The 18543-nt window shown below is 35.0% G+C and overlaps 2 protein-coding genes across 3 annotated transcripts in view; both read right to left on the reverse strand.

The window, feature by feature from the left end:
- The window catches only part of SLC12A1 (solute carrier family 12 member 1), an 80813-nt gene extending 71470 nt beyond the window's left edge, over positions 1-9343 (reverse strand). For both annotated transcript variants that reach the window (XM_054564873.1, XM_054564879.1), the window contains exon 1: positions 8927-9343. In XM_054564873.1, coding sequence (XP_054420848.1) covers positions 8927-9343 — 417 coding nt within the window. The remainder of the gene's footprint in view (positions 1-8926) is intronic.
- Positions 9344-17321: 7978 nt separating this feature from the next.
- On the reverse strand, positions 17322-17567 carry CTXN2 (cortexin 2). Its single transcript, XM_054564892.1, has one exon. The coding sequence runs from the start codon at positions 17565-17567 to the stop codon at positions 17322-17324; it is 246 nt and encodes an 81-aa protein (XP_054420867.1).
- Positions 17568-18543: the final 976 nt, after the last annotated feature.

Consider the following 18543-nt stretch of genomic DNA (forward strand, 5'->3'; position numbering starts at 1 on the left):
CCCTTGCCATGCTCAAGGATTCTTGCTGCTTTTTGCTTTGGTGTATCATTAGTCTACTCATTGTTCACTCACCCCGATTTGTGTTGTTTACTCTAACTGACTCTTACTCTTTGTCTACTTTCTCCAGCATTTTTTTTTTTTACCTCTCTCTGTAAGTAAGGATTTCCTCCAACTTTGTTCTCCCATAAGACTTTTTTCATGATACTAGTGTGACACTTGGGTAGTGAATGTAATCCAATGCAATAGGAGTCATTGCATGTCAAACAAATTGAAGGAAGTTGGAAGTTGGTTACTCCTCCTCAGTGCCAGTCCAGTGGGCCATCGATAAACAGCACTGCATCCATAAAGTGAACCTGAAGGCCACCTGATCTCTATCTGTTAGCTGATAACTTAGCTTTTTATCCATTCTTGCTTTCTATTTCCTTTTTCTTCCTTCCCTGTTGAGAAATGACTGCATTTCTCACTGTTTCCTCTGTGCAGGGCACATTAAGAAAGAGAAAGAAAAGGATACATCCCAAGCCAGATTATTTTATTATCTTACAACAGCATTGGGGAAAAAAGTTGAACAACAAAGGACACAAACTGATAATTTAAATTTAGTTCTGAATTACCTGAGGTATATCTTAATTAAGCATCCTTAAGTCCCGATTTGCACAGATAATTGGCAGCTGATATCATATATTCACATCAGTATAAGATTCGAATAAACAAAGTCCATTGAAATGGAGGCTGAACTAGTAGGGCAGAACCTATACCAACCACAAATGCAAGTTATATATGTAATTCACAATTTTTCAGCAGTTACTTTTTAAAAAGTAAAAAGAAATTAGTAAAAAAGAATGGGTTCAGATGTGGAATCTTAAATTTAAAATGTATATTTAATTTCTATAGAATATCATATTTTTAATATTTGCAATGTAAATATTCATTGTTATAGCACCTCACCTGGCAGGAGGACCCTGAATCACAGACCATCTTAATAATATAATTTAGTTAATAGAATCTATATAAAATAGTATCCTTTCAATGTATAACTGATATAATATATTAATGAGATATTTTACATTCTTTTTTTCACACTATGTCTTTGAGACCTGGTGTGTACTTTACTCTAACAGCACGTCTCCATATGGACTATCCATATTTTAAATGCTCAATAGCCACATATGACATGTGGCTAGCATATCAGATGACACACGTCTATATAATATAACCAATTGCAGATGATGAAACAGTTAAGATGGTTCTCCAGTCAATTAAAAATTCAACTTTTCTCTAAAAAATTCTACACACATAAGGAGGCTGAGTAGGTCAATTGTAACTTTCATTTTCCACAGTTGGAAAGTTGGTGAAAGAAGGGAATTGAGAAATGTGTTAAAATGTCCATGAATGTTGAAGAGATTATTTGGTTAGGAGATTCATTTATTGACTTGAGAAAAAACTTTAAAAATTGTCAGTATTCTAGTTAATCAAGATCCCATGGCCAGATTAAGAAGTACAAATTACCAATTATAAAAATAGTCACGGGGTTATAAAGTATGTAACGAGGAATATTGTAATAACATTTGTAACACCTATATATGGTGTTGATGGGTGATTCTTTTATAAGGTGTATAAATGTCTAATCACTATATTGTACAGTGTAAGTAATATAATACTGCATGTGACTATAATTAGAAAATAAATTAATTTTAAAAATTGTTATTTAAATGTTAATATGCTTTGGGGGAAAAAGAAATACCCATAGCCAGACCATCAGCAGCTACTCATTCAAGGAGGAGGCAATTTCCTTTCCCTGGATTAATTGGGGATCCCATGAGACAAAGCCTTAATCACTTGCTTTATAAAGGCTGTCTTGGGAATAAAACCCATGTTTTATGATTAAACCTGAACTTGAGTGTTTAGTCCAGGAAATTGCTCTGCTCCCTGATGAACTCTGAAGGTAACTGTGACCCATAGATATGGATGAATGAGAATGCTAATTCCTGCAAAAAACATCTTACAAAGTAGCCCAAAGGGTGAAGAGATAGTTAACATTACTCCTTAAATGAACATTTCTATCTGATCGATGCCCTTCTACTCATGTTCAACAATTCTTCAATTTATCACTTAGACATCATAATATAAAGCAAAAAGAATATTCTATAAGGCATGTCAGGGAAATACTCATATATGGAAATTAGTAAGGCAATAATTTTCTTAACTCTTCAAAAATAGAGTCAATATAAGATGTCTAACCCTCCCTTAAGTAAATATATTCAACCTGCTGGGGTTTCAAAGTTTTAAATATATTTATACCTTAGAGGGGGGAAAAAACCTCAAATGCATAGATTTCTTCTATTGACTGTAAAGGCCTGATAGTAAATGTATAAGTACAGAATGCATTTCCATTGCTCACTATCATGTGGGAGCTGAAACATCGTTGCGCCATATAAATTAGAAGATGTGGAATCTAGTTTTGGCTATGCAATTAATTTGGGGTATGTCCTCCAGCACGTTATTTAACCTTTCCTGGATACTGCAAATGAGGGTAAATCCACTGGGTTTTCTGAAAATCTTACTTTGAAGTAGTTTACTCTAACACAAAATAATTTTTCTATGTTTGCCATCTTCCTGTTCTGACATGCTAAAGCAAAACTTGGTTTCACTTCTTAATAAATGCATCTTTTGCGAGCCCAAACAGCAATTATAAAGTCACCTTTATCATCCAAGTACTGAACAAGACTGCGGGTGCAGGGTTTCTGGGGACTTGGTGGCTGTGAGCTATAACTAGTGGCAAGCAGACTCCTGGTTGCTGCATGTTCTTGGGACCAAAGTCTAAAAGACTAATAAAAATTTTATGATTGCTGCATGAAACCAGTTTTTTCCTATATCTTTTGAATTAATTTGTTTGTTCACACTCCATTATCATAAATGATGACCCACAACCTTTCATAAATGCATTTTAAATTGCATAGCTTTAGGGAATGATTATTTATTTACTAAGAGTTTTTACCTCTGCATTAAGTATTCAGAGAAGACAAAATAAAGTGACTTAGAAAGAAAAAAGGAAAAAAAAGTAAGACCATTTGATAAAAACCTTTGCCCAACTAAAACTGATAAACTAGTAAAGCTTCAGCCACATACAGACTAAGGGGTAAGCGAAAAAAAAAACCAAAACAAACGTATTTATTCTGTAAGTTCTAATTAGATACATGTTTTCAAGTTTTTAGCCTGTCATCTAGGGATAGCAGAAATTTAAGAACACTACTGAGAAGTTGTTCCATAAATATTTATATGTACATGATACCTTCCTCATTGTTTTAAACTTTCTTTTATTATTGAAGTATTTAAACCTATGCAACAGTAGGAAGAATAATATATCTCATGTACCCATCACTCACCTTCAACAATTATCAACATATGGCCAATTTTATTCCACCTACGCCTCTCAGACTGCTGCCACTGGATTGTTTTAAAACTAATTCCAGGAAGGACCAGATAACCCCTAAGGTTCATTAAAAAAATAATATATATATATGATTATACTTATATTTTATATCTGAATGATCAATATTATTATGTTTGTACATTTCTAGCCCTTGTGATAAAGGAGAGCATTTTAAACTATGAAAATAAAACAAAACGGAAACAGACTCACAGACACAGAGAACAAGCTGATGATTGCCAGATGGGAGGGTGAGAAGGGTGGGTGATAAACGTGAAGGGATTAAGAAATGCAAACTGCTAGTTGTAAAATTAGTTACGGGTATGTAATACCATAGGGTACATAGTCAATAATAGTATAATAAATGTATGGTGACACCCTGGTGGTCAACATTTAAGGTATGTAAGTATCTAATCACTATGTTGTATACTTGAAATTAATGTAATACAGTCAACTATAAATAAAAATAAAATTTGAAAAAGGAAACAAGAGGGTGTTTTTTCTTGTTTTAAAAGTTATTATAAACCAATGGTATAATTTATAATCACAACATTTTTACTATATCTGAAAACACATGGCTCACATGCAAATTGACATATTTTTGATAACTTGGGCCAAAATGTAACTATATGTGATAACCATGATAAACCACAATAAGAAAATGAGATTAAATGATTCTTAACATTTTCCAAGTGTACTTTAAAGGAACTCCCACTCTACTCACCATCTATCACAAAACTATTTATAAAGGGAAATTAATATTTCTTGTTTGTTTTCACAGAGCATTTTTAATAGCGAGAGCTCTCAAGTGTGGCCTTGGGTCCTAAAAACTCTAACAGGTGTGAGAATGAGGCCTTAGTTGCAGAATTTTACTCCTATAAATGTTTTAAGGGTAGCTTCTGGTCATCACTGGCCTTCAAGGAATTTATTGTCTCAATTTTAATGTCTATTTTATTTGTCTCAGTAATATTTCTATTATCCCCAATTTGAATGCTAAAAAGTTCCCAATTTGAACTTTGAAACACTTTAGAAAAAATTACTTTCTAGAGAAAACATTTGTATATTTTGTTTGTCCTTTTTTAGAAGATAAGCATTTCTACATACTTACATAGTTTAATCCTTGTTAACTACATATCCTTTATTTCTACCCATAGCAATGCCATTTGACTTATAAAATAAAATTTTAGAGAGTAGAGGTCAAACCTCTTTAACACTTTATACAGCAGCTCTTGTAAATAAGTGGCTAATAAATGCTTTGATAATGATAATGAAAATTGAGACCTACAATTAATTCTGCAGGGAAAGCACCATAATCTCTTGAAACAGTCCCAAAATAAGGAATGGGGATCTCCTGCTGAACCCATCAAGACTGAGGTGCAATTTCTCCTTTGTGTCTGGGCTCCACCACTTTCTGTCACCATGGAATGAGCTGAGGCAAAGAACTATGGGAGAGTAGGCTGAGGACAAAATAAGGTTATAAAGGGCATGGACTCCGGAGTGAGGTATGCATGGGTTCAACTTATTAGCCACATGACCTTTGCTTCTTGACCTTGGAAGTGTGAGTTCTCTAAATGATTGTTGTCTCTTCTACGGTCCACAGGATTTTATAAAACTTTCACCATCTATAAAATAAAAATAATAGTAGGACCTAACTTGAAAAGTTATTATAAGGATTGAATGAGATTTTGTTAGGTGTGAGCATCGCGCCTGATACATAAAATGTTTATTATGTATATCAGAATTATACTTAATGCTTTTATTCATAAATTTCTTTAGTTGTTAACAACCTAATGACCCAAATGTGAAGTCATTCTGCTGTTTTTGTTTTGAGTCAATTTTAAAACAGTTGGCTTCCTAAGCATATTTCCATTTTAATTTTTGTAATATTTCACACTTTTCATAGATAATTTATGTCAATGACATCAGAACACTGACTTTGATAGAAAGGCTATATATTTTCCTGATTCCCTTGTAATTATATTTTTTCTGAAATGCTAACAGCAATGGTTGGTAGTAAGGCTGAAAAGGAGTTGGAAAGGCAGCTATAAGAATTAGGCTGGATACTAAAAAAGGGATTAGTTTTACACAGTAAAAATACTAGATTAATCTTTGCTAGATATATAATAATCATTATACATGTTTGGATATGGAAAGATCTCCACAGTATACTGTTTAGTGAAAACAGCAGAGTGTAGGACAAAGTGCAATTTATATATGTACATATAAGCGTAGAAAATTTCAGGAGAGTTTTATAAGAAACCCTCAGTAATAAGTCCCTTGAAGAGAATAACCAATAATTTACATTATTTAAGAGATATTTCATTACATATATTTTAGTACTTGTTAAATATTGGATCAGTGTATATTTAACTTTTTAAATAACATTTTAAAATAAAAATTAGCTAGTATGAAAAATATCATAATCATTACCAACAAACATTATTGAGTTTCTATCCACTGGAGGCAAATTACTAGGCTTTATATTCATATAAACATTAGTATTCACAAGCATTTTGCAAAGGTCATTTGAAGTTATGTAGCTTGTATAACTGTAGAGCAAGTAAGGGATGAAATATTTTTTCTCTGCTTTTAATTAGAGTTTTCAGAAATCCTTAATTCATAGTCACCAATATAGGCATTTAACTCTTTACTACATAGAAAATGAAAAGGATTTCTTCAAATATGATCTCAAATCATTAAGATTACAAATTCTGTCAATATCTATCACTGCTAGAGTTTCACTTAAGATAGAGACTTAATGTCTTTCAAAACTTAATTTCTATTTTATATATTAGGACAAATTTGTCATGTAATTTTTCTAACTTGAAAATTATAAACACAGTCGGCACAAAATACAAGTGGCTCCTTACTAAATATGTTCTGCCATTTAATATAAATGTACTATTTTTATGTGGCTTTTTAAAGCAATATAATCATGGATACAGAAAAAATCACCAAACTTGTAATATGTCAACTACTTTCTACTTTAAAATTAAGTAAACACTATCATTTACAATTTTTATGCATACAAAATCTGTGACATATCTTAATATTACCATATAATGTTTGCTCTACTTGTGATTTGACATAAAAATGTCAAAGTCTACAAGGAGGTGGCAGTATAGTTACATTACATGGCAGGTCTTCATCTTTTATTTGGGGGTGTAAGCAGGGAAAAGCAGGGGAAATAGTACTAGCAAATTCACTGTCAAGGAAGAAAGAGTTGAGTCAAAGAATGTATGACTGTTAATGTCTGCAATCAAAGGATATCACAGGGTAGAAAATGAAGAGAAAGACTTGTCCCTACAACTTTAGTGGTACTAAAAGGATCCTGGCTATAGGAATGTGCCCATTGTAGATTCTGTGGGTGTATTTGAATTCTGCTCCCAAATTGGCTAGGTGGATACTTCTGTGTGATTTAATCAAAATGAAGTACCCTGGATACTAAGGGTCAAGTTCATAAAAAGTAACTTATTACTATACTAATTCAGAATGATTTTTCAGGGCATAGGACATAAACCTAATTTTTAATTTATTTAATTTGCTATGTCTTTGTATCTGAGGAAGACAAATGCTAAAAGTCAAAGTTCAGTGCTCAGTCTCATTTTATCTTTTAAAAAGAATCTGAATCCCAAACAGCTACCACATCTGTCAAGTGTAGCTATTGCATTCCTACTGAATCAGATAGCTTTTAGCAATGTTCCCTCAGAGTCCCCCCACCATATATAAAGATTTACATGTTATGGCTTTAGAAACTGTAAATAAGCTACTCCTCTCTCTCCAGGATATCAGTCCCAAGAAGAAGGTAAGTTTATTCCATTTCCCTATTAATGGAGTTAAAATTTTATTTTCTTTGGTTGTAAGTTGGGGAAGGGGGTGAATAAGAATATTTACATTTTAATCACAATTTTATGAAGGATGCAGCTTTAAAAATGTGTACTGATATACAGTATGGTGGAATAGAATTTCAGGTCTTTTTGAAGAGGACTTTTTTTACTTTTCAGAATAAATTGAAATCTCTTATAATCTCTTTCTGCCCCTCCCACATCTTGGAAACTCTTTGTACCCTCTTCTCTCGGCCTTCTTTTCCCTCTTTCCTCTCTCTTTTTTCTTTTCTCCTTACCTTTTCCCTCAAATAAAAAATGAAAGTGACACCTCAGTCTGATTTCAGGAGCTTCAAATTGCCTCCCTTCTCAAAAATCTTCATGGGGGCTGTCATTTGGTCCAGCATTGTCACATTGCTAACTTCTTTTGATTATAGTATCAAACATCCCAGATAAAGTCTAAATCTTATGACTATAAAGAAGCCAGCCGTGCAGCCGAGTGTTGCCGATACAGCGCACAGAACAGCCGGGTTTGGTGGGGAGGGGATGCAGCACGGAGTCCAGAGCACTGGCTCCTCCTGTTGCTCAGTCTGTGATGGTGGACCCCAGAGTCGGGAACCCTAAACAGCCAAGGGGAACAAGTTTTGGAAATGGGTTTCTTTGTGAAAAGAAGGATGAGCAGAAGCTAAAAGGAGATTTGCACCTTTATAGCATCTTTCATGAGATCGGTATTCCTAGAATCCCCAGAGTGGATAATCATTTAACTTAAAAATTGTTGAATGAATGCATGAATTTGAAAGAGATTGTTCCAATCAATTTTTTTCCTTATCTCAAAACTTGGGCAAGAGTAAACTATATTTGGGTATGTGACAGCTAATTATTCTACTTAGCAAGTAATTATTTTCATAAAGAATGATATTTGTTCCCAACTGTGTTCCAGAAGAACAAGAAGATAAAGTGCATCAGGGTATTTTAGAGCAAGATGTGGAAGAAAAAAATCTACAAAGCTTACAAATGATTTGCTACCAGATAAGAAAAAGTGCTGTGTCATGTTTTTTGGCAAATTTGGGAACCTTAACTATATTTCTTAAATAATAAGAAGTTTAGGCACATCTGCTGCTTCTATGCTTTAATTTAGTTACTTTTACATGCTTAAGTGCACTTGGGAGCCTCAGGCAAAGCTTTGAAGAGGAAGGGATAAAATTCTGAGTCTTATAAATCTCTGTTGTCTCTTTAAAGAATGTGAAAAATACCCATGTGAACTAAAGGCTGGCACCACAGCTTTAACTACAGCAAGCACCACGATCTCTCTCTCTCTTTCTCTTTTTTTTTTTTTACAGCTGTTGTAGAGGTATTAATCCTAAGGTGAAATCAGTTTAGTATTCTGTTTGACATGTTTAACCAAGTGTAAATCCAGTAGACTACAATTGCAAAGAAGCTAGGACATATTGCCTGACTTTCAGAGTCAATTCTCTAGTTCTTGGTCCTCAGTAAACATTTGTGAAACACTTTTGTGTATTTTCTGTTTATTGGAAACTAGGGACAGCATGTAAGTAAGATGGATGGTTTGAAATAGACCTCTTCATTGGACGCTTTTATATTCCTAATGTTGCTAAAGAACAGGAAATCACCTGAAGGAAGGAGAGAGGTTCCCTGCTTGTGCCCTTAAGCTTACCTTTGCAAGTTGCTCGTGAATCTCAAGCAGGCTGGGTCTGTTGACCTTGGGCCCACTGACGCTGCCTGTGTTGCGATAGTACTCGATCTTGGGAACAGCATCCACAGTGTTGTGGCCAAAGGTTTGTAGGTAGTATGTGTTTGTGTGAGAATCATAAGCATGAAAACTAGCATCTGTTTTAGCAGTCTCTCCATTTTGGAGGAAATTGTCATAGCACTCCTGTTTCCCAGGCCTAAAGCTGATTCTGCATCTGTTCTGGGCTTCCTCCCCGAAAGAGGTCTCCTCATAATGTGGAGGGTCGGTGCTGTCCGCCGCAGCGCTGCTCTCGTGGCTCTCGTTTATGACATTAACTTGAAAGCGATTGGTATTACTGGGTACTGAGTCCAGAAACACGCTGGAAGAATTGTTTAGTGACATCTTCCAACTAGATTCTTGTTTTGGACTCAGGTATTTACTTTATGGTGGTGGCTGGTTTTTTTTTTTTAAATGTATATATTTCCTCCTCAAAATAAACACTAGTGTGTTTACATTAGGGAGCTCCTGGCTTTTGTTCTGTAAGCACGCAGTAAGTAGATTCTCGATGTATTGTCTCCTATACAATCTTCACATTATTCTTCAAAGCTGTTATTGAAAAAGAAAATTAAAAGTGTTCAAAGGTATTTATTTAAATAGCAATGAGGGAGTGAAGAAACTGTTCTTTCAGAAGACATACAATTTAAAAATTCATTTCATTAAAAATCACCTGTCCAGGAACCCTGATCACCTGAACAATTAAATTTCATAATAAATAACTGAGGACCTGTTTCAGCAAACAGAATTTCCAATGGAGTCATTACAATGTTACCTGGGTTTGTAGTATTTGCTTAGACTCTGTGCAGTTGGATTTAATATGATATTAGAAAAGATATAACTACTGATTTAGTACAGTAAAAACTGATGAGAATATCCTTAGCTTAAAACTCTGTTCTGAACATTGAAACTGCAAAATGTTTCATGATTGATACCTATATACATTACATGATAAGTATAATATTAAAATATTTAATCTTCCAAAAATATATCCTTGTTAGTTTATAAAAACATATTGTCAAGACGATGTCTCTCTAAATTACCAGATCTTTCACTAGCCTTCAAAATGTTTGATTTGCTCATAAATTTGTCTGTTTTACAAATCCTATTATAAAATCTTTAAAATAACATATGAGTGTTCAGGGAAAGGATATAAATCACAGTCTTCAGTAAAACCATATGCAATATTTAGGTTGAATAACCATGCTCCACTGATTCGCTTTAATGAAATAATCTCAATCTTCACTGAGAAATTTATATTTGACTTTCAGATAAACAGACAACATAATCATTTTCAAAATCCATGGTATAACCGCATCATAGAGCATCCTTTTATTAGAATAATATCTTTTTATTTATACCTTAAAATTTGTCTTTTCAAAGAATGTTCTAGGAAGATAAATGAATAAAAAAAACCTTGCCTCTCTTATGAAATTACTAAAACTATTTATTTTAATTAAAAAAATTTCAACTTCAACTCCCAAATAAACTTTCCTAGGGAAATCCCAAGTGAATCTGTTATATCTTCAGTTTTTATGGAATATCCCACTTCTCTTTATAGTCCTTGATAACCTCACTCTTACTCCACACTTCAGAATCTCCTTTATGACATAATATTAAGTGTAGTTTTTACCCTGCTTAGAAATGTTTAACTTACCACCTGGAGCCTTCTTCTCAAAAAGCGTAACCTGCTTCAGCATCACCCAGGCATATATGGGGCACTCAGCTTTTAGCTCAGAACCTTAGACTTCTTCTTATTGGTTAGAATCTTCCTTGAAAGAGATGACTGAGCAATGATTGGCCTGGAATAATACCGTATGTCCTGCCCAGTCATTAGCCCTGAGGAACCTTAAGTACTACATCAACTAGTAACTAGTAGTAAACCATTAATCCTTTTAGACAGAAAGTAAAATAAATTTTCTTTAATTCATAAGGGGAGTTGTATTACCCAACAGCAATTACCAATAATATGTGAGCAGAGCTTTAGTTGTTTGAAACTAAATGAATTGAATCCTGTCTTCTTATTTCCCATGATTCTTAGTTACCTCCTATTGCTCAGCATGTGCAGAAAATACAATCCTCCAGAGGTAATTTTTATATTTTGGAACTACAAAATGCTATTTGAGATCATTTCATCTTGCTTATAATACATATTACTTAGACTCTTCTCTCCATGAGAAGCGAGCAAATTGAGAGTACAATCAATGATTTATTGAAAATATTTCTACCTAGTGAGAAAATGGTTCCAAGAAGAAATCAAACTGTCGGTAAGTTTCCCAGTGGCAGTGCTAAATGACCTTTTTGTCTCCCTTTGTGAAGCATTGTTATAAAACCTAGTTTTTGAGCTTTGTAGAGAGAAAGGCTTGGCTCACATCCGTGATGTGGTGATCATTAAGATGGTGGTGATTAGTAAGATAGCACAAACAATTCCTCCATGCAGGTTCTGTCACGGTTTCCAATTGCAATGACTGAATGAGTCCTCCTTGTGTTTTATAAGAAATTATCCAAGTGAGTTCCAGTTGCCTGAACAGAATGATTTTGGTGTGAAACTGTGGTTAAGAGCAAGTCTCTGGAGTCAGAATTCTCCATTCCCATCCTGACCCCGCCATTTCTTATCATGTGATCTTTGGCAAGTTCCTCAATCTTTCTTTGCCTTAATTTTCTCATCTGTAAATGCAGTTGTGGATAATAGTTGTGGAGTTATTGCAAGGATTGAGCCAGTTTGTGTTTATACTTAGCACTTGCTTTTACTATTTTAGCAATACTTACAATTGGTGACTTTTACTTAGTCACATCCAAGATTCTGGGGTGACTCATTAGAGACTAGGATAGGTACTATGCCTATTGAAATAGGGATAAAAATGGTTGGTGAACAGATAACCAGATTGTAGAAAGGGGACTGGAGGTACCTTAGTAAAACCCCTCAGATGCTGTTAGTCAGGTAAGTGTCATGCTACTTAGGCCAATGCTTTGAGGTTGTATCATATCAAGTTCTATCCAGAAGGTATCCAGCCATGTAATATGAAAAATAGAGGCATTTATTGAAGAAGATACAAGAAGCATTGTACATAGGAAAAGGATGTCTCAGTCCCCTTCAAAGTAGGCACCTTGGGACCTCACACAGTTGTCACAATTGCCATCAGCTTCCCCCTTCATATTTTCCTGAATCTCACTGATGTTTTGAAATCTCCTCCCTTTCAAAGGTGATTTTAGTTTTGGGAAAAGCCAGAAGATGAAGGGCACAAAAGCTAGGCTGTAGAGGGGCTGAGTCACCTAGGTGATTTGATGTTTCACCAACATCTCTGCGTGAGACATGATACATGAGTGGGAGCATTATTGTGATGAAGCTGTCAGTCACTAGTTGCCCATAGCTGCAGCCTTCTGAAATCATCTGAATAGTTTCCATGGAGGAATATTCAAGCTTAATGCAAAATTTGATGCAGATTCATTGCCCTGCTCACTCAGTCATTTTGAATACAGTGGGTACCCACTACACATGCTCACTCAATGGTGACTGCGCTCCCCACTGACTAGTAAAGTGAAGTTGTCATTGTTCACACATGCACATTCCAGTCCACTCTTCTTGGCTTCCAGGTTACATCAATGTCACACAAAGTTTCTCATTATATTAACGATGGCTGGACTTCTGGACATACCATTTTATATATATTTTTATATATAACACACCATTTTATATATATATAAAAATATATGTATTTTTTTATATATAAAATGGTGTGTCCAGAAGAAGTCCAGCCATTGTGCATATTGTAATTCTCTCTCTCTCCATATATATATATAAACTTAGTTTATATATATATATAAACTTAGAACTTCTTCTGCTCCTAGAGAACACTGGGACAAGGCATTTATCTGTTCTACAAAAGATTCCCACTTGCCATACATAAGGTAGTCAGGCATAGAAATTAGTCACATTTCAGATTCAGCTAGGTGGGGCTGGTTATTTAAATCAGCTGAGATAAGGCTTTAACCCAAAACAAGTTCGATTCACTGGCCCTGGACAGGAGCTGTGGACTTACTTGCAGTTACTTCAGCCACCTTTACTCTCCCGTCTGTTAACTGTTCCCCCAGCACCTGCACTCTTTCAGGAGACTACCTATTTTTCTCTCTTTTTATTTTTTTGGGGGAGAGGGATAGAATGGATATTTATTATATTCCATGTCTCAGATATGGTGCTGGGCATGTTTGTTGTTGTGTGTTTTTGCTTTTGTATTTTCACTGTGGTAAAACACACATAAAATTTATTGTCTTAACCATTTTTAAGTGTATGGTTCAGTGATATTAAATGCATTCACATTGTTGTGCAACCACCTTTATATCACCACGTTTATATCCTGTTAAAAAAACTTCTATACCTATTAAACAATAACTTCTCATTCTCTCTTCCCACTTCTCAGTCTGTTTCTATGATTTTTACTACATTAAGTACCTCATATAAGTGGAATCATATTTTTCTTTTTGTAAATGGCTTATTTCACTTTGCATAATGTCCTTAGGTTCACTCATGTTGTAGCATATTGCAGAATTCCCCACTTTTTCAAGGCTGAATAATATTCCATTGTACGTCCATACTACAATTACTATCCATTGATAGGCACTTTGGTTGCTTCCACATTTTAACCATTGTGAATAATGCTGCTATGAACATAGGTGTCCAAATATCATTTCAAGACCTTGTTTTAAATTTCTTGGGGTATATACCCAGAAGTGGACAAACTATAGTGGCCAGAAGAGAGGCATAGGGGTATGGGTGAAAAAGGTGAAAGGAAGTAAGAGATATTAACTTCTGGTTACAAAATAATGTATACAGCCAGGGAATATAGTCAATAATATAATAACTTTATATGGTGACAGATGGTTACTAGACATATTATGGTGATCACATTGTAAGGTATATAGATGTAGAATCACTATGTTGTACACCTGAAACATATAATATTGTATACAACTATACTTTAATAAAAAACAAAATTACCATATGATCTACCTATTCATTTCTTAAACTTTTTTACTTTACCATAGACTGTGAATGCCTTTGATAGTGATCAATTTCCTTTTTTCTTGATGGCTGCTTGACTACAGGGTAGTGCTTATTAGTTTTATTTTTGGTCTTACATCAAGCAGACATTTAAATCCTAGGACTCTTATCTCTAATTGTGAAATAAAAGTCTTTGTTCTCTGTTAAAGGGATTCAGATATCCTGGAGCTGGGGAGATGGTTTGGGAGATATGAATGAAACTATACCCTCCATAAAGCCAGCCTTGAAGGTAAACCTGATTTAGGTATTTCAGATTGGAGGGTAAGGTACCAAGAAGAAACTGTCTGGAGGTATGCTCCTCCATCTCTCTTCCTGTCCTCCCTGACAGGGCTCTTGGAAAGGGCAACCAGGGATGATCTGGCTATGACATTGGACATCTATCTCTGGAAGGCTTAACATTTCAAGAAACCGCTATATTGTGTCCATACTAGACCCAGCCTTATATATCTTTTATGTTGTTTCTTGCTGTGAAACTATAGATGCTGACCTCTCTTTCTTCTCTCCCCTAAAAATGTCTAAAGTGCACAATAGGCCATTAATATATTCCATAGCTGAAGGCACTTCTGGTTAAAATAATTTCTCTTTAGAGGGATTGAAATAATATTATGGTGAAGTTGATAAAATCTGAAAAATTTGTGGAAGTTGAGCTTTCAGAAATAATGCTCATACTTGATAAAATTTTCTTGTCGTTTGGCTTGGGGAACTTTTTTTCCTTCCAAAATAGAGATCTGGCCTTATGTTCTAGCCACCAAAATAATGGGACTTGGTAGCTCTTTTCCCTGGGAAACAAATGGAGCATCTGGCACTTAGACATATATTCTAGTGAGTACTTTAAAAGCCTGGGTCACAAAGAAGGTGCTGAGTGTCCTGGCATATACAACTTTCAGTGTGTCTCGCTAACGTGGCTCAATGAGGTGTTCTTGGACAAAATTACTAACTGGCTACAAGATGTCCCAGGCTGACACTCTTGTACCTACTGGGTTTCAAAGACCCTTGTTAACGCATAGGTTTATTTCAGAAGATCCATAGCCAACACAGATGTTTTCTAAATCCAGTAGGAGATAGAAAGTCTGGGAATCTCAGTGAGGCAGCTGGTTTTGTAGTGCCATAGACCTGAGAAACAAACATGTTTATAAATATGTAGAAGTATGAGGATAGTGTTGGAGTACAGAAGGATGTTTAGAAACAAGGACTCTGACATTAGATGTCTAAGTTCATATCTAATGCAACCACTCCCTAGGCTGGTGACTTTGGGGTATTACTTTCTCTCAACTTCAGTTTCTCATCTGTGAAACTGAGATAATAAAATGGAAATAGTAATACTGAACTCAAAGGATTGATAAGAGTATCATATAATATAATACATTAAAAAACACCTAATTTAGTGTTCATTCTCAGTAAATATCAGTCATTCCTTTTAAGTATGGTTAGCAGTTCTTTGTTCTCAAGTGACACAAATATTTTTGTCTTTGTTTATCTCCTGCTAATCATCTATTCAGTGATCACAGGGAGTGAGAATTTTATAGTTGGAAGGAACTTGGAATTATATAATTCTATCTTTTTACTTAACAAATAAAGAGATTGAAAACTGATGAGGTTGAATAATTTACACTAAATCAGTGCTTTTTATGCTTTGAGAACCTCTACTACTATTACCAATGAAGAGAGTAATGATAGTAAGGTATGTCTAAACAGGGTTTTATGGTTTTCAAATTGCTTTCACATTCATTATACCACTTAGCATTGCTGCAAGACATGCAGGGTGTATTTCTTTATTCTTGCTTTGAAGATGTGGAAAATAAGACTCCTGTAAGTAAATTTCTAGGTCACAAAACTTGTTCATGGCTGGACTGACATTAAAATTCATATCTCTGAGTTTAGGCTCCTAAACTGAAAAAGTTTTCATCACATTTTAAGCCCTCATTCATCTCAGATGTCTGGGTTTCCAGGCATGTTTGAAGAGTTCACAGGACACTAGGATCCAAAGGGCCATTAAAGATCCTGTAGTTAGTTTCTTCACTGTATTCCCCAGAGTTAGCTTAACCATGTTCACAAAGCTGTAATAGTAGCAGGGCAGACACTGGACTTCTTGTTTCTGAAACAATGCTCTTTCCACCAGATCACACTGGAAACTCTCTGTTTTATAAACAACATGAAAAGGGTACTCTCAAGTTTCATCTATGTTGTCACAAATGACAGTATTTCATCTTTTCTTATGGCTGAGTAGTGTTCCATTGTATATTTGTACCATTTTATGCTAAGAGAAACAAGTCAGACAGAAAAAGTCAAGCACCATGTGATTTCCCTCTTATGTGGGATATAAAACCGAAAGCAACAAATGGACAAACAACACAAACAAAACCCCCCCAAAACTCATAGACACAGACAACAGTACAGTAGTTACCAGGAGGAAAAGGGGGTGGGGAGTAGCGAAGAGTAGAAGGGTTCAAGTGCATGGTGACATCAAGGAAACTTGACTTTGGGTGGTGAGAACACAATGCAACATACGGATTATATATCATAGAATTGTACACTTGAAACCTATATAATTTTATTAACAAATCAATGTCATCCTAATTAATTTAATTAAGAAAGGAGGAGGGGGAGGATGCATTGTGAGGATGGAGCAGGTCTTGTTTGAATCTCAAGCTAGGGGGTTTTATTGCAAGCGATTCTTAGAAGGAGAATAATTAGAAGGGTAAGGGTGCTCTAAAATTTAGGAATCTTTAGGGCCTGTCTCTATTTTTAGGTTTGTGTGTTAGTTTCATGAAAATTTCTTTCACCTGTGAACAGTTTTGACCAATGGCTATTATTAAGAAATTCATATTGAATTTATCCTTTGGACAGAGGGTCCCTTGTTTAAGACACCTGATTTTCTAATATTAAGTGAACTGGAGTTGGGAACATGGAGAGGGTGTCTTAGCATTGCAGAGGGGCAGAAGCAGGAAGGCTCTTGCACAGTCTGTAAGCACAAAAAGGAAGCAGAGATTTAAGGCAGATGTTTGAGATAAGAATAAAGATGGTATATATGGCTGGAATAATCCTTTTACTACATTTATCAGAAACCTCAATTTTGGGGGACAGAGGAAAGTAAGGAAACTCTACAATGATTACTCATTTACACAGCATAGTGGATAAATTAATGACACATGTTTATTGAATTTAGTGAATGAAATGAGCCTGTCTCCAGCACTCTCAAGGTAATTATAAACTGGAACCACCACATGTCCCAACAGCATAGCACTAAAAGCCATAATGCTGGCGCTATCATGCAAGTGCGTATTCAAATGTCCCTTTGTCAAATTCTTCCACTTCATCTTCCCAAGTAGAGGAAGGCATGCTACTATACGGGTCTAACAGGATTTTGAAGCATCTGATAATAAGAAGTCCCAAGAAAATACATAAAATCCCAACAAAAGCAAAGCCAGTTTTTTGCTCCAAAGTCAATGAGAAAGCTGATACTTCGTTGACACTCATTTTAGCTGAAGAGTTGCCACAGTAGGTACTACTCATTATTCACTGTCACATCATCATGGCTCTTCAGAATTCCAGCTGGAGTCACCTCTTGGCCTAGATATAAAATTAGAATCAGTTTAGTTTTATCTGTGTGTGGTATTTAGCAGGTAATTGTTTTATAAAATCTGCCAGTTTTCAAACCATCTTGACTTACAAAAGATGTTTGGAAATATCATTAGATATGAATCAGGGTCAAATTAGCATTGCAGAAGACACTCCGATTGTAGTAACTGCCTTTGTGGACACATAAAACTACCTATATATGCTAAATATAAAGCCAAGTATGCAGGTAAATATTCAAATAATTAATCCTAAAAGCTTTTGACTAAAAGCTTTTGATTAAAAGCTTTTTTGATTAAAAACTTTTTTTGATTAAAAATTTTGTGACGTGGTTAAGCCACTGCTTCTTTGAAATGAATTGTCATCTAATTTGACATGTGTAGATGCTACTATAAATAAATAATTACAGGATATGAGCCAGTCAAATTCTCTAAAGTCCATGTTTCAAGGTCTATCTCCAGTACCATTTTGTCTGATACAGATTCTGATCCTTTTCATGTCTTCTCTCTTTTTCACTCTTTAGCCTTTAGACTTATAACTATGTATTTTCTACTACTATTCCCTACCCTAAATCTCAGTTTGTTAAAGAGAGACATTGTATTTTTAAAATTTTGTTTGTAATGCAATACCTAACATAGCAGCTTGCCAGTAACAAGCAACAGCAGCTGTGGACCATTACCCATCTCTCCACCATCTCCATTAGCTTTCAGAACATCCTAAATAAACATAAAATCCAAATTAAACAGCATGTTTTCTATAAAAATGCAGATTCATGGCAAGCTTCTTGGTCCCCTCCCAACCAGATCCCCACCCCCAAAATTCCCAGTATGCTCAGATTCTAAAACTACAGCACAAGTGTTGGGAAAGCATGTGTCAAAGAGAAGCAAAAAAATTTTCCCAAATTTGATGTCTT

This window comes from Pteronotus mesoamericanus, unplaced genomic scaffold, assembly GCF_021234165.1.
Source record: "Pteronotus mesoamericanus isolate MK-2021 breed Mesoamerican mustached bat unplaced genomic scaffold, CSHL_Meso_final contig_164, whole genome shotgun sequence".
Lineage (NCBI taxonomy): Eukaryota > Metazoa > Chordata > Mammalia > Chiroptera > Mormoopidae > Pteronotus > Pteronotus mesoamericanus.

Excerpts from the sequence above, each read along its gene's own strand:
- CTXN2 (XM_054564892.1), bottom strand. The coding sequence starts at position 17,567 with ATGAGTAGTACCTACTGTGGCAACTCTTCAGCTAAAATGAGTGTCAAC.